This window comes from Haliotis asinina, chromosome 14, assembly GCF_037392515.1.
Source record: "Haliotis asinina isolate JCU_RB_2024 chromosome 14, JCU_Hal_asi_v2, whole genome shotgun sequence".
Lineage (NCBI taxonomy): Eukaryota > Metazoa > Mollusca > Gastropoda > Lepetellida > Haliotidae > Haliotis > Haliotis asinina.
Genome location: NC_090293.1, coordinates 36,263,562 through 36,286,890, shown reverse-complemented (window position 1 = coordinate 36,286,890; position 23,329 = coordinate 36,263,562). Strand labels below are relative to the sequence as shown.

General features: G+C 38.9%; 1 protein-coding gene across 1 annotated transcript in view; it reads right to left on the bottom strand.

The window, feature by feature from the left end:
- The window catches only part of LOC137261211 (prolyl 3-hydroxylase 2-like), a 59,003-nt gene extending 36,254 nt beyond the window's left edge, over nucleotides 1–22,749 (bottom strand). Inside the window, exons 1-2 of the mRNA XM_067798920.1 lie at nucleotides 22,218–22,749; nucleotides 9,904–10,056 (exon numbers count right to left, since the gene is read on the bottom strand). Of these exons, the coding sequence (XP_067655021.1) occupies nucleotides 9,904–10,056; nucleotides 22,218–22,703 (639 nt within the window). The 5' untranslated portion in view covers nucleotides 22,704–22,749. The remainder of the gene's footprint in view (nucleotides 1–9,903; nucleotides 10,057–22,217) is intronic.
- Between the last annotated feature and the right edge of the window lie 580 nt (nucleotides 22,750–23,329).

The window sequence follows — 23,329 nt, the reverse complement described above, 5'->3', positions numbered from 1 at the left end:
ACAAACAATGTTTCATTCAGATATCTTAACTAAGAAAAAGGCACCAGTATACCACCTTACCTATCTATATGCCAAGATTGGTGAAGAAATAGTGAACAGTTTTAAAGTTCAGCTCTGGAAAAGAGCACAACCACCAATTTCAGTCAAAGTCAAACTTATAGTTATGGAAGCCATAAAACATAAAATTCACACAAAAAAGGCATCTAGGGATCATGGTGACCATGGAGAACATGTGTACCAAGTTTGAAGCTATAAGTTTGGGAGATCTGCTCTGAAGAAGATGATATCTTCAAAGCCAAAGGCTAAGTCATGTTTCCATGGAAACCAGTAAAAATAAAATTAATATCTGGGTCTAACCCCCACAAGGCACATATACGGATCATGCCTGACATATATACCAAGTTCGGTTAAGTAAATTTGGTTAAGTTATCACGAATAGTTTAGAGGATATGCTTTGGACAACATGTTGCAGAGGGACGGAACTGGACATTTCTATGTCTCTGAAATTTCAGTGTTGCGGGGGATAATTAGTGGTAATACCAGTAAGATTGTCCAACAAAAGTTCTCATTTGGCATTTCTCCTGTCTGGAGTAAATATTCAACATTATGAATTAAGGTGAGATGTGGCAAATGCATAATTACTTGCTCTGCCATATGTACACGGAAGTGCAGTAAGAGGAATTTATCCAGCCTCATGTAAGCATGTCAAGTTTTGATTGGTTCATGTAACACTGATAAGATACCCTGTATATCCACGAGCAAAAAAGTCATATTATCCTGCTACGCCTCGGTGACCACGTGAGAAAGAACTGTAATGTTGTATTCCCCTCATCTCCAGTTCAGGGAATACAACCGTACTTGGGACTGATAACCCTGTATTTCCCTCAACATGGTATAATAATTTATATCAGCTGAGTTACAAAAACAAACATCGTTCAAAGGATTAACCAGTAACCCCAAGATTGATTAATTACTCTTATCTTCCACAGCCGATTTGCCAACAGGTAGTGTTTATGTGTGTAGAGTTACTATGTTTTCTGAACACACCCTGTAACAAAGTGTCTGTGTAAAAACAACATCCATCCTTCAAAGGGATAACTGCCAATACATTGATTGGGTAATTAAATTACCTTTTTTCAAAAGAATTGTGGACACCATTACGGTCAATCCACAGAGTGTTACAGGAACTCTGTCAAGCGTTTCCAAGGATACGCAGTCAAACCCTCCAGGAAGTTCTCAGACATTTGTTTGGTCCTTGAGATGCAGGTGTCAGGCATCTGTAGATGCAGATGTTGGATATACACATTATTGAATGTGTGACTTTACATTGGACCCCCATTATGTTCAGTGCCAATCTGCTGGTTGCTGTAAATAATGGTGAGTTGCAGCACTATTGGAGGGACACAGGGCACACTCATCTCTGCCTGTATTTGCCCAGGTCAGAATTCAGAGACATTCAGGATGATCTGGGCTATGATAATGTAGAGCACATCTAACGGACTAAACAGAATGCTATCACTGCAATGACGTTCAGTGGAGCTATCGCTAATGCCTTTTATAGGAGTAATTATCTGTTCCCTATTGTCAATTACCAAAGAAATAAAAGCAGAACAAAAGTGTGCGGCTTGACAAAAACTCACACTGAACATGTTGAATGGACTTCCAGTACATTATGAAGGTCTGATATGTAAACAAAGAACTTCATAAGCAAAAATCATACAAGTGTATAACAATGGAAGCTGGGATAAAAAAGGTGAGAACATGTGCTGATGGAAACACCTGTGGCATGTGACAGAGTTGTACAGGTGAATATGGCTGTATCTGTGCCCTGACAACGATAAAACTACTGTTAACAATGCATGCTGTGTTTATGTGGAATTGCAATCAAAGGTCACTCTTGTTTACGCAGAGTTCATGGAACTGACAAAAATCTATTCCAGATTATCAATGTTAGGAAAAGGGAGTACCAAGATAAGAAAAATAGATTATGCAGAGTTATTATACAAAAAATATACATTTAAAAAAAGGCAAGTTTTAGAGACGAGTCCACATATTAATACTACCTCTAAGCAATGACAACTGTTCAAGAACTGAAAGCACAGTTGTGGACTGAGTTATTCATCGTTTTTTCTCTGGACTACAACAAAACCATGACTGTAAGAGAACTCAAAACACAGGCCCCAAAATAAAGGCTCTCTGACTATTCTTAAAATGAATAGTTTAACCAGTTGTTTTAGCATGCAAGCAAAATAAATAATTAGGTCTGGGCTAAGTATAAAATATCAGCTCACAGTAAACTTTCATCACAGTCACTAGTAGTGAAAATAGTCTGCACAATATTTCAGGTACAACCAAGAAATAACTGAATCAAGTTTTACAAGTCCACCATTATGTACAAAATTTCACAATGATCTTCAGGCCCATACACTAATACAATACATTTTATATTCATAATATCCCAAACAAGTTCTATGGGATTGAGGACTCCACACTAGTGGCAAAAGGTTAATCTGCTACTGCCTCTTGATGTAAGAAATCACCAACAGTTGATGTTGTGACCTAGCATTGTCCTCGATGAAGACTGGCCTTGTGTTCAGAGGATGGTCATCTAAAATACGTGGTACAACAACCCGGTCTAAGCTAAGATGTCAGTGATGTACTGTTGTCCATCCAGATTTTGTCTAATCATCACTTGGGTCAAAGTGAATCATGAGAGAGGCCTCCCACAGCAACACTGAACCACTTTTGAACAGTAATTTCACAAAGATATTTTGTTGTGCATGTGCAGTGTTTGTCAGCAGCCAAACCCAACCTCAGTCATCACAACTTTCATCTACCCAGTAGACCCTTCCTCTTCGACCATGCAGTTCCAGAGGTGCAGCACTTGAAAAACAAGCTAGCTATACTCCTTTGTCGACTAGCTCTATACCTAGAAGACTGTAAGAAAATTCAATTCTGTAGGATGAATGGTGTGTACTTGCATACGTACACTACATTTAGACATGTACTAAAAGTGCTCAAAGGAGATTAGTCCATTATTCCAGAATCATCTGATCATCTCACTTATAGTTTGGCATGAAATGCACGTGGACCCATTTTTTTTATAAATAACGCATCATCCAATGATCCAATTGATCTCAAACTTTGCAAGTGGATGTTTTGTCAGATAACTTTATCACATTTTAAATCACCGATTTTATGCATTTGTATGAAAGAATCTGTCTATGTAACTGTCAACAAAATAAACAGAAGAATGCAGACTGCTTGCAGAGGGAGGGTGCCAATGACCTGTAACAGTGGCAGTGTTTGGTCAGAAAGGTAAATGCATGTGCGGTTCATGATAGTTACCTGTCCACTGCACAGTGATAGACCAGTTGGATCATTCACATTGACTACTTCTAGCTGTCATCATGAAAGCTTATTCAGATGATGCCAAACATTTAATTAGACAGGTGTTTAATTAGAAAAAAATTTTTTAAAAAAGAGAGCAAACGCAGCAAACCGATTTATAAGGTGTCGGATTACATGAAACATACAACTTTTCCTCTTGGCATGAAAAAGAACATCATGCCAAAAATTTTGAGAAATAAACCAACACCCAATAAACAAATTCTTGTACAAAAAGATAGGCATCCAAAGTTAGATTCTTTTTACATCAGGGTCATCAGAGATGTCATTTGCTGGCTATTTGCTAGAAATGAACACCTGTCCACAAGAAACTTAAAACACATCCTTGCAAAGGATCACGACATTTTTTCTAGGTTTATGCTAAGCAAATTACAGCTCAAACTTGAATACAAGTACAAGAAGGTAGCAAACCAGAAACCTGCAAAGCGTGACAAATCTGATATTGTGAAAATAAGGTGTAACTATCTGAAAGAAATTAAGCAGACAACAGAGGGTGGGTTCGAACCTATATATCTGGATGAGACCTGCGTCAATGCAACCCATACTGCTTTAATAACGTTTCATAAAATATCTTAAAAAATGTTCTAAACACATTATCAAAATGTTTGTATGAAACATTTCCCTGAGAAAACACTAGAAAATGTTTTAGAAGCATTTTGTGGTAGCTGGGCTAATGCAAGCAGAGCAAGGGAACACAAAAACCTTCTATAAAAGATGTAATGGATATTTTGTACAGAATTCTGGGATCCCTTGTAGTAAGCTGTTCAGTATGCTAGATTCCTACTACAGGCAAGTATACCATTAATGCAGTTTGTCTGAATCTTCACACCTATCATGAGAAACAAGCCTGTTTGGGAAACATATTCTTACTTCTCAGCCATCAATTTATCACATTCTCCAATACTAGGGGAATGGCAAAATACATTTGGTTGTACAGTTCTCACAGGTGTTAACAAGACGAACTTAGTTGATATTTATCTTCTATACAAGACAAGACAAGACAATCGTTTACTGTATTTTTGGCCACCAGCCCTGATACAACAGAGATACATACAGCATTGTGATACATGCTGAAGGGACATACATCAAGACATGATCAATTGGAAGTGCCTGTTATGAAGAATAAGTGCATCCTTAAAATAGAGAGCAAGGTTTTGAAGGGTGAATTCATTATAAGTTGTAAATATACTAGTAAAAGCTATCAATGATGGTTTCAATAGATAATATTCTGGGATAAACTTGTAACATAAATCTTCAAAAAATGGAAAGTCACTTCACATCTTCAACTGAAGAATCACAAAGGACAAGATCTTTCAGATTTTTGGATGGACAGTCTTCTGCCTCTATTTAGCATATTAAGTCCAACAAACCTATCTTGTATTTGGCAAATATGTTTCTATTATAATTAAAAGTTAGTTTAGATAAATACAATTCAAGTTGTATTTGAGTTTTAAAAGTTCTCTATAATTCATCACGAGAACTACTTTCTAGAGTGAAATGCCATTCCTGACAAAACATATTTACGGCTCGATCACAAAATTCTTATAAAAACTTAAAGACATCGCCAACATCCAGGCTTATCCATACCAATCTATACCAATGAGAAAACACAAGATTTCTAATTTGTGATGCCTAAGATATTTTACCCATATTATCAAGATGAACCATCAAACTATACAATATTTTTGGTGGATGACTTTCAGACATTATTAGAATCTTAAAACAGTATTTAAGGCATCGTATTTGTGAATTAGTATACATGCAGCATCTCCCACATTCATCGTAAACCATACAATTTGGAGTAGTGAGTCTGACACATAAAACTTCTTGCAAGCCATACGATGTAATCTCTCCAAGTAACCGTAGCGTTGAAATCCCCACACTTCCAATCCATAGAATGTAATAAAATGGGTTGAACCTGGGCATCAAAAAACTTGTTTGAGTGGCATTCTTGAAGTTGAGATGTACAAATAGGACAAATTCTTATGGATAACAACTTCTTTACTGCATGACGTTTCGATAAAGATTCTTGTACCGTTGTCAAGCAGGAGTGATGCATGAACTGAAGAGCATGTATGGATACATACTAATTAAAACAATGTGATACATGTTGTAGGTATATACAATGGGCATTGAACAGAAAAATATATTTGGAGTAAAAATTCCACATTCCTGGGAGATAGATAAAATTGAAATCATAGCTTTCTTTTTACATGGGAACAAGTCACAGAAACAACATTTTAAATTCATCATATTTGAGAAGATTATTCCAAGATATTTATATTAACAACAGCAACAGGTTTTCCCTGAAAAAAATATTCTCCTTGGATGCTACAGCACCATCCCTTCTAAATATGACTATGGTAGTTTTGTCTAAATTAACAATTCCAGTTTTCATAATAACTTTCAAGAATTTTTAGCTGATTTTGCAAACCAGTAATAGTTTCAGATATCAAGATGACATGGTCTGCAAATAGAAGCATAAGCAGTTCTAACATATCTAGAAACATCTGCACACCATGTTTGCCATTTGCATAACATCGTAATAAAATTTAACAATACATGGTAAAGTCCATTTTTGTCTACTCATCAAAGGCCTATTTCCTGTCTTCAGGAATCTCACGAAACAATTAATTTCTCTCAATCAAATTGTCACACGAAGATGTCTGGTGCGGCGCCAATCATTATTTCACTTCTTCATCTGACCATTTCCACTGAGATGGAATCAACACGTTTTATGTATCATCTGCCTGGCTCCACAGTTTCTCCTCGCACATTGTACACAATAGCACACACCTGCAGCAAACCCATATGGAAGTTCTTCAGCTTCATATCCTACTCCTGCAGATGCAGGAGCCACCACCCATCAACCTTTGTTATCCCCAGCTAGCTGCTTCCCCACCCCTTGTGCTGGTGATGTAACAGTGTTGTTCCCAGCCACAGCACCTGCAATGCTGGTAGTGCTACCACCAGATATCTCCACCACCACCACTTAGACTCCTTCCAAACCATCAACTGCTTCATGCCCATGTTTTCCATTACTTTACATCAGCATGCCATCTCACCATGATATTTCAAAATCACAGATATACTAACACTGATATCTTCATGACTATCAAGACTTGAACAATGAAACTCTACACAAATATTCTATTTATACTTTGGATGATTTCTTGGAGACTCCTCTTGGACAAAGCATCATCAGGCTTTGTCAAATAAAGAATATATGAACTTGTCCATAAATCAGAAGACTAACACCTAGTCTCTGAAAAAAAAACCCATATGTTTCTGATAAAACATACTTAGATTATCTTACAAAATGCTTAATGAAAAGGAACCCAGTGATGTTTTAATTTTTACATATTCTAGACATGCACTGACTGTATTGGCAACATCTGGGTGATACTATTGCTGAACTTGTGTGTGGCATTTTGTAACACTCAGGGTATCTTCCAAGTTCTAAACAGATGATCTCTCTGTACCATACCAACACGAATCATAACTGTGTATCTAATGGATTACCTGTCTAGTAACTACTGTGTAACACAGGCAAGGCATACCTATGGGAATGTTCTATATTTTCATGAGTGTTCTAGTATGTGTGTGAGTTGTGGAGGGGAGGGGTGCTGCACATGCATGTGTAAACAACATAGAGTGAATGAGTGATTAAATTTAGTTTTATGCTACCTTTGGCAGTATTCCAGCAAAACACTGCAATGGGACACCAGATAGGCGTTACACATTGTACCTATGTGTGGAATCAAACTCAGGTTCTTGGCATTACAAGCAAATACATAACCACATGGCTACCCCACCCCCTACAAGATAAGGAGTGCATATCTATATGGTAAGAGAGTTGTTACCTTTGTTCTATTTCATCCAGCTATACTTTTTCATCAGAACCACATGTTGCCTTATGAACACAAATAAGTGTGTGTTTTCAATCAGCTTATCTGGATCTGACATACACAAAATAAGCAGAAGGTCTGTTATCAGCTCCATGTTGGTGTGGGTTGTGCTGTGACTGGTGGGGGTGGAGACACAGGATATTAGGGGAGTTTGCATGTCAGATAGCTTCCTGTCTGGGCAGAGGACACTGAGTAAACTGTCACACATATTCACATAAGAATGTCAATTATGTGTACTTCCAGCCGGAAATCATACATACCAGTCTCTAGTACACTGCTGTTAGGAACTCCCTGCCTCTCCTTGTTAAGGCTCATTATCACTTTGGACAATGTTGAACAATAACATTGAACATGTTGACATCAAACATATAAATAAAAGTATTTATTTGTTCAAAGTCTTCAGATATTCCATGTAGACAGTGAGCTACAGCAAGTACAGAACACTTGTATGAGTTGTGTCCCTCACATGGATCAAAAGCAATAGGTCCATGTCAAAAGTGTGAATGTTCTGCCTTGCCCATCATCAGTATCATGTTCATATCTGAAACATCTTAGTTTCCAAACAAAAGTCAGATTAAAGGACTTTGTTTTTGTTATTAACATAAATGAAATACACAGTTCTTGAGAGAGCACTTTTCTGATGTTCAGCTGACAGGAAATTCTGAAGCCACCCAAACAACCATTCTACAGCAGCGAAAAATCTAAATATCATCAGATTAGTTTCATTTTCCCATTAAAATATTTATTCTTGTACTTAATTCATATACAGTGGGATTGACAAACAGGGTTTACATATCATGTTAATGTCTGTCCTCACAAACGAATATATATTGCAACAGGATATCTACATCATTAAACATTCACGTTACAAAAACATTGTGACATACTGAATTTTCAGGTGAAATGTTTGGTTAATGAAAGTAGTTTACATGATGAATATCTGCATAATTTGGGTATATAAGTAGGTATTGATGTGCATTTTCAAATGCATGACGACAGGAACATTGTCAGTCATTGACAATAAATCTATCAAATTTATGACTGTTTAAATTAGTGCATCCCAATCAAATGTGACAATGGAAAAGTTGGTTGTTTCTCAGTTTCATGGTACATTATAAATGGTACATTACTGAAACAATCTAAAAATCAAATAATGAATCTGTAATATGCCATGAAATAGTGTTATACTTAAGGGGCACTGAATGGATTGACTTGATCAGTCTCAGATGAAATCCTAAAAATTCATGTCCCTCAGAAATACAATAAACGAAAGCATACAAAGTAGTTCATTGCCAGATTGTGTGAAATTCTAACTCATTGTTACTTGTCCAACAAACCACACTTAACTATACATTCTGCATCGATCACATGCCACACCTTACATAACAAGCAATTGACAAATAACCTCAAAGAGAAATTACATAGTTTGGAAAACCTCCCCAGTAACCAGGAAATTCTGCTAAAAATTATAAAGGTTAGAAAAACACACACTCCGGCAAAAACTGCCACCTCCAATAAAACTGATGCAGCTTGAAAGCATTGTGTGAGCAAAAAAGTCTTAACAGAGGCCACTATTCCCGTGAATCAACAAGAAACCTGAATGCAATAGAACAGGCTTTTCAGCAACCTCTGCTCATTGTGTGATTCACAGCTTGTGTATACTACACAAGAAGTGTGTACAGAAGTGTCGAGATGCAATTGTAAACAAATCTTAGAGTGTAGTACAAAGTGGAAAGAGAAACAGTTCTTAGAAAGTGTAGTGCTAATACTTTTAACAATTCTTAAAATCTTACTACCTCATTTAATTTGTCAGGTAAATGCTTACGTAGATGTTAGAAATGTTCACTTGTTAAATCATAAACTAAATACGAGCATAATAGATATCTCATATTTCAGCTGCAGGTATAAAGCATCAAGATTCAGAAACAAACAGTTCACAATCATGTGCTGGACTGTTGGCTGAGTTATAGCTTGAGGTTGAGAATGGAATTGAAGTTACCCACTGAAATGATTTCATGCAAGAGTTAGAAACACCAAGACCTTTCAGCATCCTTGTCTTTTAATAACCTGTACCTCACATGGAATACACTTTACAGCTGCCATACACGACAGACTAGAAGTCGGGTCTGGCTAGAAGTTGGGCCCCTTTCTCAACCCTCTAAGTTCTTGCCATTTGTGCCCTTCAGTAACCTGCTTCCTCTCATGAAAGTCATCTAAACTTGTATCTCTTTCACAGTAATCTGTCAACTCTGCATTCACGTTTCTAAATACATGTCCTTCACACACATTCACTGTTTACCACATGACAAGCTTTCCGCCACTGAGGCTGTGAGTTTATAAAATATAGCTTGGGAAATGCTTGAGATCGTAAACCTTTGAGAAGAGAGTCTTGGGATAAGAACTTCCCTTTCTTTTCTCTAGTTTTACAATGCCAAGCATAACCTGTGAGTCATGGTTTATCCTGCATATGTTAATCTGCAGACTGGGAATAGCAGCATAATGATGGGTTGAACTGGATGTCACAGTGCATGTCTGATAAAGGAGCAACACATGTCAGGGTGCTCTCTGTTATTGTCTGTATTCCTACCTTATATGGCTTGAGTTCAAGATCAATGAAGTCATTCTCATGGATGCCAGCCTTATCCTTATAATAGCGAATGTTACTGATCATGTCCTCATGGTCTGGGTTGGTCAGGTAGAATGTGTAGGCAGCAGATGCAGCATCCTGGAGGCGGTCAAGCTGAAACAAAACCCAGTCAGTTTAGACAGAAGGCCCAGTACATGGTCTAGCACATATTGGACCATGAGGTCCAGTACATGGTTTAGCACACTCTGGGCCAGAAGGCCCAGTACATACTACATGGTTTAGCACACCCTTAACCACAAGGACCAGTACAAGGTTTAGCACTCTCTGGACCAGGGGGGCCCAGAACATGGTTTAGCACACCCTGGACCAGGGGGGCCCAGTGCATGGTTTAGTACACCTTGGACCACAAGGCCCAGTACATGGTTTAGCACATCCTGGACTAGGGGTCCAGTAAATGATCTAGCACACACTGGAAGAGGGGGCCCAGTAAATGATCTAGCACACACTGGAAGAGGGGGCCCAGTAAATGATCTAGCACACACTGGACGAGGGGGCCCAGTAAATGATCTAGCACACACTGGGCGAGGGGGCCCAGTAATTGATTCTAGCACACACTGGACGAGGGGGCCCAGTAAATGATCTAGCACACACTGGAAGAGGGGGCCCAGTAAATGATCTAGCACACACTGGACGAGGGGGCCCAGTAAATGATCTAGCACACACTGGGCGAGGGGGCCCAGTAATTGATTCTAGCACACACTGGACGAGGGGGCCCAGTAAATGATCTAGCACACACTGGAAGAGGGGGCCCAGTAAATGATCTAGCACACACTGGACGAGGGGGCCCAGTAATTGATCTAGCACATCCTGGACTAGGGGGTCCAGTAAATGATCTAGCACATCCTGGACTAGGGGGTCCAGTAAATGATCTAGCACACACTGGAAGAGGGGGCCCAGTAAATGATCTAGCACACACTGGGCGAGGGGGCCCAGTAAATGATCTAGCACACACTGGACGAGGGGGCCCAGTAAATGATCTAGCACACACTGGGCGAGGGGGCCCAGTAATTGATTCTAGCACACACTGGACGAGGGGGCCCAGTAAATGATCTAGCACACACTGGAAGAGGGGGCCCAGTAAATGATCTAGCACACACTGGACGAGGGGGCCCAGTAAATGACCTAGCACACACTGGGCGAGGGGGCCCAGTAATTGATTCTAGCACACACTGGACGAGGGGGCCCAGTAAATGATCTAGCACACACTGGAAGAGGGGGCCCAGTAAATGATCTAGCACACACTGGACGAGGGGGCCCAGTAATTGATCTAGCACATCCTGGACTAGGGGGTCCAGTAAATGATCTAGCACACACTGGACGAGGGGGCCCAGTAAATGATCTAGCACACACTGGACGAGGGGGCCCAGTAATTGATCTAGCACATCCTGGACGAGGGGGCCCAGTAAATGATCTAGCACACACTGGACGAGGGGGCCCAGTAATTGATCTAGCACACACTGGACGAGGGGGCCCAGTAATTGATCTAGCACACACTGGACGAGGGGGCCCAGTAATTGATCTAGCACATCCTGGACGAGGGGGCCCAGTAAATGATCTAGCACACACTGGACGAGGGGGCCCAGTAAATGATCTAGCACACACTGGACGAGGGGGCCCAGTAAATGATCTAGCACACACTGGGCGAGGGGGCCCAGTAATTGATCTAGCACATCCTGGACGAGGGGGCCCAGTAAATGATCTAGCACACACTGGACGAGGGGGCCCAGTAATTGATCTAGCACATCCTGGACGAGGGGGCCCAGTAAATGATCTAGCACACACTGGACGAGGGGGCCCAGTAAATGATCTAGCACACACTGGACGAGGGGGCCCAGTAAATGATCTAGCACACACTGGACGAGGGGGCCCAGTAATTGATCTAGCACATCCTGGACGAGGGGGCCCAGTAAATGATCTAGCACACACTGGACGAGGGGGCCCAGTAAATGATCTAGCACACACTGGACGAGGGGGCCCAGTAAATGATCTAGCACACACTGGGCGAGGGGGCCCAGTAATTGATCTAGCACATCCTGGACTAGGGGGTCCAGTAAATGATCTAGCACACACTGGAAGAGGGGGCCCAGTAAATGATCTAGCACACACTGGACGAGGGGGCCCAGTAAATGATCTAGCACACACTGGACGAGGGGGCCCAGTAAATGATCTAGCACACACTGGACGAGGGGGCCCAGTAAATGATCTAGCACACACTGGAAGAGGGGGCCCAGTAAATGATCTAGCACACACTGGACGAGGGGGCCCAGTAAATGATCTAGCACACACTGGACGAGGGGGCCCAGTAAATAGATATTAATAGATATAGATATGACAGACAGATAGATATAGAAATGATTTAGCACATGCTGGACCAGGAGGACCTGCACATGGTTTCACTCATTTTGAACCCAGAGTACCAGTACCTTTTGAGCCATAACTGCACATATCATTATCAAATCAAGGCAGTTTGACTATAATCTGAATACCAAAAAAAAAAACAAGACCGTAAATACAATAGTCTGAAGTGTTAGTACATTAAACATGATGAATAAATACAGCTTTTCACATTTCTTATTTTCCACAATAGCACCACAGGCATTATTAAATTTTCTGTTACATCTAAGATATTTCCCTCTGACATTTTCACAACCAATGAAATAAACTTACGTTTCCTGACTATCCCAATGATGTTAAGTCCATTATGCTGAAGAAATCTAAACTAACAAGCTTGTGTTAGCTGTCACAGTGACATAAAACAATCCCTCTAAAAATCATATGTACGTACATATGTTTAGTTCAAGTATTTCATTTCGATCAGATCAGGAATTAGAACAATATGGAATCACTCTGTTGTATCAAACACTTTCAGTACACAATGATTTCATAATAACAAACAAAATATGACCAATTTTTCCAACCATCTGTTAATAATTAGAAATCAGCAGAAAGAATTCACTTCCATACATTTATAGCACCTTGTGAACCTTGGCTTTGTCAACACAGAGAAAGTAGCAGTAGTTCTTTACCATTTTGCACATGCTCCACACACTTCGTGCTGACAAGTGAAACATGCTGCTCATGGTAAATACAATGAGCAGTTCTCAAAATGTGAAAAATTTGTATCGGTTGTCCAACTGCAAGTATTTTGCTATTTTTGCACCATGGTTTATAGGAGGTCAAACAACACCTGTATCTTGTTTGAAGATGTCAACAAATAGTGCAATTATAAGGAGGTCTGGTATGTTGATGTTGATTGCCAACTGTACTTACAAATGAGGTCAAACAGAAATAACAAATGAAGTCCCTTCCATGGAGGCCCTGCTATAAATAATGAATACAGGGTTCTGATGAAAAAGTGTTTGTTGCGCTATGACATTTGTAAGAATATGGTAAAAAATGGAGTTATGACATCGTAGCATTGCAAAAGCTATATGGATCAGTAACGACTTGTCTGCCAGACTTTCCCTGATACACATGATCAATAGTCTGTCTGACTGTTTGTTGTGTAACTTAATAAAGTATAAGAAATCGTCTAATGCAAATTGTGCCACACCGCTATTTGCTAGTAATAAATATGCAGCAGAGAACTATTATCTGTACATGAATCAAGGGAGCGAGGTTATCCATGAAGGAAGCCTTATCCAGTGTATGCTGGTCAGTGGTACTCTACATCCAATAGTATGCTCGAGACGGAAAGCTTTCCTTCTCACATAACATTTGTGTAGGGAATCAAACCCCATATTTTGAACCTGTTACCTCAAATCGAAGAACAGAGAATACGACGAGTCTTCCTATATCCCTCCCTTTGGTTCGAAAAATATTTTTCATGTCAAATTAACGTATCACCACCATCAAAGGTACACTCCCGTTTCCTCACCTGGTTGTGCTCTCATATTTATGGCCCCATATTTGATAATTTTGCACATGTAATATATTTTATTCAACATTTCAAGCGCCGCTCCTGGTGTTCAGATCGTTCTTCGCCTCCATTCCCCCCTACCAGATTCCGGTTCAATGGAGTGAAGGACCAAGAATAAGTAGAAATTAAAAAGAAATATCATATTGCCTAATTTTATCGTGAACCTGTTGGGAGTATATTTTTCTTATCTATCATAGTTATTGTTAGTGTTTTCTTAACATTTATTCTACATACAAAAAATTCTAGTGCAGTAGCAAATGAAGCAGGGAGGCAACTCCAGAAGTACTCCTTATGGCGGACACATAATTCAACAAGTATAATACCTTCCTGCTCCTTCACTCCATTGAACCAGAAGCTGGCTGGGGGAATGGAGGCGAAGAACAATCTCATATACCACGAGCAGCGCTTAAAATGTTGAATAATATATATGTCACATGAGTAATTATTAATCATGGGGTTGGAAATCTGAAAACACAACTAAGGAAGAAATGGGTGTATACCCTTGATGATGGCAATATTTTATTTTGACATGAAAAATAATGTACTTGTGAGGGAAGTACATTGCCAACCTTTCCTCGCTTCGCTCTCATCCATCAAGACTGGTCAGTTTCTTTCTGCTGTGCAACCCCATATATGCTACAGTTTTCCTGTGTTCTAATTGAGGGCCAATATGACATCTTTGCTCACACCTTTAAAGGTCACATGCATTGTAAAATACAACTTCTGATACCTTTCGGTTTGCATCAAATCATCAAAAATGCCAATTCAACCTAAAACATTGAAAAAAAAAGAATGCGATGAAAAAAAACCCCAGCGAAATCAGAGTTCAAACGATTCACTAAATTTCCCCCAGCACTGGGGGAAAAAGTGTCTCAACAGCTGCGCTGCGTCTGTAACGCATGCGCAGTGAATGGTTCGTGGAGCTTGAAACAGTATGCATGACCAGAGTATGAGGTCATGAGCAGTAGTCTAATCTTGGTTGTGTACACAAACAAGTAAATAATCTACGCATTACATAAAAAACTTGTTGATTGTGGTAAGCAGCCTCTGTCACAAAGAAAGCTCAAAATCTGGTTTACTGACACCTATATGTTTGCCTGCCTGTCTGCCAATGACAATATGCAATACACAGATTCAATCACTGACCACATGCAATTTGAACTTAACACCTATCAGACTATATGCCATAAACAAAATAAATTGATTTATGACTCGTGCACCCGAGTCCTGTCTCTGCCACATTATGTAATTAGGCAGGTGTGATACTTGTACACATGACACGTTTTCATGTCTGTGGGTTGCAAAGAAACTACATCCATTTTTCTCAGATGACAGGATGTCACGGAAACTGGTGCCAGTTTCAAGTCCTGCCTTGTACTTGGATGAATGATAGTTTCCAGCCATGCAGTAGTTCACCATCTCTACTGATCAGATGATTTTTTATTGGCACAAATCAAATTCAGAGAATATGTATTTACAAAACCCAACATCTCTATATACATTCTTTATGGATAACAACTTCTTCTAGAGTATATCATTTTGTTTGACAACGGTCTATAAATCCATACTGAAACAACACATCAAGTACAATAAAAGACGTTCTATACATAAAGAATCTTACTTTCTTGCAACTCGCTACACTTCTAAAATGCCCATCAAACAGATCATCTTTCTGTACACACAATATCGTATCAGCAAATGGACCAGCCAATCGGAAGCCGTCGTTACACTTGAGTGCACACCCACCCGCTATGACTGGGTTCGGTTTCCCGAGGGCTTCGTTTCGAGGCAAGTTACCCAAGTACAAAATTTTGCACTTTTGAATCGTGATTGTACGCTTATAATTTTGTTCATTTGTCTTTTTACAAGCAGCAACGTATATTATATGGCATGAATAAGTGATAATTGTGTTTTAATATTGTTTGATTTTTGGCTGCGTGTGACCTTTAACACTCCTGTACAGTGCAATTTGAAACAACTGCTCAGCTATTTATGTATCTATCCTTAAATCCATCTGTAATGTTGTGTATATAAACACATAAACAAGTGTGAGTGGACATGAGTGAATACATGGCTGCACATAAAAAAATACAATGTCGGATTACAAGAATCAAATCGACTTGTAATCCAGAATATCTGAGTATCAGACTGTTCAACTGGAGGCAAAATGGCACTCTTTATAATGGTTCTGCTTATACAAAATTGTAAGCTCTTATGCACGTGTTGGATTAAGGCTGATTAACAAAATGTACAAGCTGGAAATGCGTCAACAAAGACCTAGTTTTGTTCTTCCCTCTGGACAGCACCCAGCACACCACCACACCGGGGGTCATCCTCTGACCAAGACTGATAATGATCGAACTGTCAAATCTTACTGATGCTAATGTTTCCTCCAGAGCGTTTTAGAAGGGCGCTGTGCCCTGCCCTTCTCTTCTGGCACCCTGCCCTTTTTTCTGGCGCCCTGCCCCTTTTCACTGCGCCCTGCCCGGTACTTGCTAGTTGTGACTTGCTAGTTGTGACGGAGCACAAGAACAGACTGAAAGTCAGCAACTGTAACAAGCATCTTATGATCAGCCTAAACACTGACAGCCACAATGATACCGACTTGGAAGCTGTTGTGAAAAGCTTCATGAGAAAAAAGCAAAGGAGACTGTAGGTTAGTAATACATGAGGTTCAGTCTGATCATTTTGTTTTGATTTTTATTGTGGTTTGTGCCCTTTTCTATAGAAACTTCACCCTGCCCTTTTTGTGGTCTGGAAGAAACACAAGATGCAGCGGGGTAAGTTAGCCTAATGGTTAAAACATTCATCCAGATTTAATTTAACATGCATGTGTAACATGTAAAGCCTATTTCTGGTGTCCCTGGACATGATATTGCTGTAATATTGCAAGAAGTGGCAACATACCAAACTCACTCACTCACTTATACACCAGGGCATCTGGTACTGATCGCAGGTTGGATGTCTTGGGAACAATGTATTTGGTAAGATTGTAGGAAAATGCCTTTTAGTATCTTCAGTGGAAGTTCTAATTTTGTTCTTCAAAAGACAGTTTTCTCCAACTGGCAGTACAAGTTAAGTCATTTTTATAATCATATTGATCATATGTTAACAGCATAACAATATGTAGCACTTCTAGACACACAGATTTGACACAGTAAATAACCAACCAGATCAGTTACTTTCCCATTCTTATCTGTAGACTGAGCAAAGTAATAACACATGACCTGTGGCACACATAATTCTGGAGTATTACAATAGTGGAACAGAAAGGTTATGAAGGGTAAATGAGAACAAACATAAACTGATGATGGGGGTCATCCAGGTTCCACCATCATATAGGTCTTGTGGTGTTGGAAGAGACCAACTGTTTGAATTTTTGCAAAGTTACACCAAAGTATTCATAGGAGTCATCTTTTTCTCAATTACAAATTTTGTACATAATCAATATTATTGTGTTATTAAACAAACACGTTATTTTGTAACAGTATTTTTTAATATCCAGTGCCCCCTTTCACAAAGCACCATGGAGACTGCAAGTCACTAATGTAACCTTAGTGCAATGTTACAGAATGGGGGTAAGGTTAACCTTAGTAAAGGTTGCTTCATGAAAGGAGGTCCTGTCTCCGAAGTATCAAAATCTTAAACTGAAAAACAAAACACACAACAAAGAAACACACCCACCCACCCTCAATTACCCCTTAGCTTTAAATAAACGTATTTTCCTTCAAAATTTTGTCTGAAAGCACCACTTTACTGATAAAGTCTGCAAAGACATCAACTAATGAATGGTGTTTGAAATATATTCATTAAACATATAATCAAAACCAGCTACTTTTTTTAAGAACCAAGTTTAAGATTTAACCTTCTTATCATAGATGCTCTGTGTATCTCACTTTCTTCAATATTTCAATATGTAGATGTCTTTTAATTAAAGTCATCTTCTGATGAAACTTCATATGAAGTTTTAAAAAGTTCAAAACTGTTTCAACCATTAAAGTAAGGATAGGCTGAGAAGGAAGAAGCTGTTGATTAAAGACAGTTATCAGAAAATGTTTGACAATAACCAATAAGCAAGCATGGTAAAGTAAGTAGCACCATAAATTGTCATCTATATATTGCTTGGTTCTTTGTTTGGGCTAATCCATGTGATTACGTAAATAAGTAGCAAAAGATTATCTGTGCACTGTGAACTCAATGTTATAGATCAGTTCACAAACCTGGATGTCCCAAGAACCCTAAAGCAAATTTATCCAAGAAAGCCCATGCAAGTCTGGAAAATGTGACATGTCTAAGATTTCCACAGCCTCAGGAAAATGAAGTTCGTCTATTGCTCCTTTTCCACTACAATTTTTTTTCTGCAAAACACAATCATATCAGAGACTAGTTGAGACTACCAGAAGCCCCTGTTATTAGTTTTAAGGGTCCTGTGAATTAACTGAGCAGAGAACTGGATTTCCTCATTGATCATGTGGACCAATGGATGAAATGATGTATGTAACTGCTGTGAAAGGAACAAAACATGTAGCATAGATGTGCTGTGGTTATGATAAATACTACTGTGCATCCCTCTGGATGTCAGTGAATAATTTTATTAGTGTCCTTTTTCTGCATTCATGTGTACCCATGTATACTGGAGGAACATTTGTATGTCATATAAAACTCTGTGGGCTGTAGGAGTTTAAGGCAGAGAGCTCAAGTGGATTCCAAATTGGTATTATTCTTCAGTCTAAGATCAAGGTATAAATCCAGGTCTCATGTAGGTCATGATCATAATCAGTTCTGTAGCCAAAAAATAATGATGAAAGGCTTAACCAATATGCTTCATGACCAAAATACACTGACTGTATGACTCTGTTACCTGAATCAACAGATTTGTTGAACAAGACAGACACATCAACATGTTAAAGACAAAGAACATGAGAGATAATCTGAGAAATGATAAGTTATAGTGTTGCATTTCTTTTATCCTACCCATTTTAATTTATGTAACCGTAATATCAATATTTTTGTAACAGAATGTTGCAAATGAAAACAATCAAACCATAATTACAGGTTTCTGAGATTGTAATTATCATGATTATGAGACTTTCATTTTGTTTACATTTACATGTTTTGTCATTTAACGGAGTCTTTCAGGTTCCTGTAGACATGATAAAGGGACAGTATGTTGATTGTCCTGGAGTATCATTTGTGACCTATAACTGATAACCAGCAAAGCTAATGTTTGGTTCTGTTCTACTCCTGCTGCTGCCTGATTGACTTTGCTCAAGGTGTAAGGCTGTCATGTCGCTGCACTTTGCTAAAGTACTGTTGGAAATAGAAAAAAAAAATGTGTTTATCTCTACAATTTATGTGGTTGATATAGGAAAATGTGAATTGTCTGTTAAAAAAAGTTTGGCTTAACTACAGTTTCAGTGGTAGGGAGATAGGAAACATGAAAAAAAAACTTTACTGAGGAGAGATTAGTGCAGAAATGAGCAATGCGGAATTTTTCTTAAGTCCAAAGTGACTTATTTGGAACAGACCATGGCTTTATGCAAATTAGTGTGCGATCATATTGCATTATAACTTATATATTGCACTTTTTATATACCCACTTTTGAATTAGACTTAGCTCCATTAAAATCAATATCAGAAGTAAAAAAAAAAAAAAATTTTCATGCTGAAACTATGAAGGATGTACCTGCCATGGAATCTCACTATCACTATGAAAAAACAGGTTGGAGGGGTCTTGTCCAAAGCAAAACAGGACAAAGATAAAGATATCAGCTAAGATACGATCATCTTTCAGGTGAATTAAACTGGCACATCAAAGCTATTTACAAAAAACATTCAGTTCTGTCCATATCTGGGGGGGTCATGCTACATGTATATTTTGAGACATTTAATACAATGCTTTTCTGTGAGTATCAGGTATCATACTCTTTAACACATCTTAACATAAACTTCATGCATGAAAGACACGCAAGATGGTAATCAATAGATAAGACATCTTCAACACACATGAAACAGCACAAAATATCTTAGAGATGAGACGTTGTGCCTGTCAGCAGCACATGCATTTCAAGCCAGGCGAGTTGACTTTTCGTTGTCACACCTGGCTGAGCGACCTAACTGACGTCTATAGTCTGGTATACTGTTTTCAGCAGCTATTTGTATTTTTCCCAAGTTTTGCTCGATTTTACGAGTAAACATGTTTTTCTGGACATCCTCTTATGCATCCCAGTGAATGCCCAGTTAGGCCGAAGTGAGTTTCATGTATTTCAATATATCCTATTGGCAGTTGTGCACATTTGAGGGATATAGAGTAACAGTCAAAAAACAGGATTAAAGCCAAATCTTGTCTGGTGTCACTAGCAAATAAGGCTTTGTTCTCTATCAAAAACTTTGAAAGGAAACTTGGTAATATTAATTGTACAGATCTTTTTAAGATATTTTACAGCATGATAGCACCCAAGGCACTTTGTTATGGTTCTGAAATTTGGGCCACATCTGATTGTAGTACAGTTTAAGCTGTTCATATCAAGTTTTGTAAATATGTGTTAAAAGTTGGAAAGTTCACAAGAAACATTATAGCCTTAGGGGAATGTGGAGGAATACCTTTACAGTCTACTATAATACAGAAAAATATTGGTGTAGACTCTTAAACATACCTGATTATTTATTACCAAAACAGTGTTATCATTTGTTACTATCATTTGATGATGTAGGACTTTGTTAGTCTGTAACACACACTGAAAGTAGAGGTGTGACGATACAGAAAACTCATGATACGATACATATCGCGATATCTTGGAATGATATGATACGATTCGATTCACATCACAGTATACTATCCTTAGTTATTTCCTTTAAAAACGTATATTTTGATATGAGGCAACAGTGTAAATTTTGACGTAACAGTCGATTTCTAGTGAAAATTAACAATTTTAAGGTCAACTATACGTATCACGATACAAAAAGACATATCGATATATTAATCATCCAATAAAGTATCACGATTATCAATACTACAATATATCGTCACAGCTCTAACTGAAATTGATAGAGTGTCATGTGGCTGCACTTGGCTAGTCCATAACTCACAAACATACACTAGTAATAGGACAGACAAGCCCAGTGTGAGTGTTTCAGCGCCCATGCTACTACAACAGTGAGGTGTATCAACAGTGATGATAATATGGCCTTACACATCAAAATGACCACATCTCTTGCTCCACATCAGGGCTACAGCACCATAAGGATAAATACTCACATGGAAATTATTTTAGCTTGTTTTGTCATAAAAAAGTCAACACTTCATGGAACATAATGGATATAATTAATGACATTGTGAATGAGCTTTTGGATGACCACAAGAACACTGGCTACGGGAATGGCTGGATCCTTATGTCGAAGGCATCTTTACCATCAGTCTGGGCTTTAACTGTGAGAGGCACTGCCTTCTACAGTTATCTAATCAAGCTGGAAATAAGTATTTATCACTTATCTGCAAGAAAAACACAAGAGCTTTTTCTGACTGGGCTTGAATGAAGAAAGTTCACTCTGTACAAAACTTGCATTGTCTGTTTTGCTCAGCACTAATTGTATTGGTTTGAGAATTGAACTGAACATTTAGTGTGACATGATCTTGTTCATTCCATCTGTTAGGCAATCAAGATATTGTTATGGCATGCTTTTAAGTTTTGGAGTAAAGATGTGTGAACACACAATATGACAAGCAACGCCATGTGCCATGTTATAAGTCAAAATATTGAAAACTTTTGTTAACATCACCTATGAGAAGCCTTGACTCCATTACAAATTCCAAGACAGACATGTTAGTTTTGTTTGCCAACTTTCTCAAATGTTAACATCAGTTCTTGTTACTGCTTACCTACAATCACATAAAAACAAACATGGCATATAGTGGCCATGCTATGGTATGCACGTAACATTCACTCTGGGTTCTTTTTCAAATGAAACTGGAGTGATTCCTTTTCTCAAAATTAGATATTTTCGTGACTAATCTTAGTCTCTCCTTGAGACTTCCACTTTATAGCGCTCTAATGAAACAGTGTGTCCCACTAGTGTTCATCATATTGGTAAGTAGTTACAGATATTATCTTCTGCAACTATACACATAAAAAAACAGTTTTGAAGTCAACAATCTCTTATTCAACAAGCAGTGTATACCATCACCTTATTCTTAATATCACAGCTGTACCAGTATATCCTAGTTTTGTAACAAAATTGGAAAGCTGTAACATTTTACCCTTGTACTCGTGATTCCAGTCAGTTTCGTCAAAGGTTCTATGTAGATATCCAAACAACATTAGGAATGCATAATTACCTGAAACCAACAAAACTGCAAGTATTCGTATGGTTTTCTTCGCTGGAATGTTGTAAATATCCTATCCCGTGGGTCTGGGTAGACTTTTTCGCCGAACCGATCCCTTTTACATCTTCTTATACAATCAGAATTTTCTATCATTCTCTCAAAAACAGAAAACTCCACCATTTCTGGTGTGACTTCTCGAATTGTTGTGCTCTTTTTGCACTGAATCCGACAGTCAATCACAGCATCTTTATAAAATCTATAATCTCTAATTGCGTTCTCCAAGGAACTCGCACATAAGAACCAGGTCTGATCATTGTAAGCTTCAACACCCGTTGCGTACAGAGTAGCGAAGGTTTCCTTTGGTCTGTTATTCATTGTCGTCTCTGTTGCTAGGATGAAAGGGACAAATGCCATCAATATGATGTTCCTTGCCATTCTTGAGCTGGAGCTTGAATGACGCTCCTTCCCTGCTGCGTACGTGACACGAGGGGATGCCATTTTGGAAACTTCCCGCAACTTCCCCGTCAAACCGGTGAACAGTTACAAAGGTTTCCAACGAATAAAGGATCCTCCCTGTGTGTGTTGTGAGCTTGTAATCTGTATCACTTCTTGCCTCAGAAGAACACCCCAGCTAGCCACGGTAACGCATGAGTAAATTGAAAATGCTTCTGAGTCAAGTGCATACTAATGTGCTAAGAAGTTATTTTTACATTGCCATGGGCCGTAAACCGAGAAAACATATAATCATCATGTTCTGACCAGTGTGCCCAGCCGCCTCAAACTAAGAGACGTTAAAAGACGGTATTTGCTGTTATCATTCATAACGTTTGGCATCTCGGTGTCATCGGATGTATTAGAACGTGTGGAGCACAGTGGTGTAGTGTGGAGTACAGTGGTGTAGTGCTGAGCACAGCGGTGTAGTGCTGAGCACAGTAGTGTAGTGTAGAGCACAGTGGTGTAGTGTGGAACACAGTGGTGTAGTGTGGAGCACAGTGGTGTAGTGTGGAGCAGTAGTGTAGTGTGGAGCACAGTGGTGTAGTGTGGAGCAGTAGTGTAGTGTGGAGCACAGTGGTGTAGTGTGGAGCACAGTCTTGTAGTGTGGAGTACAGTAGTGTAGTGTGCAT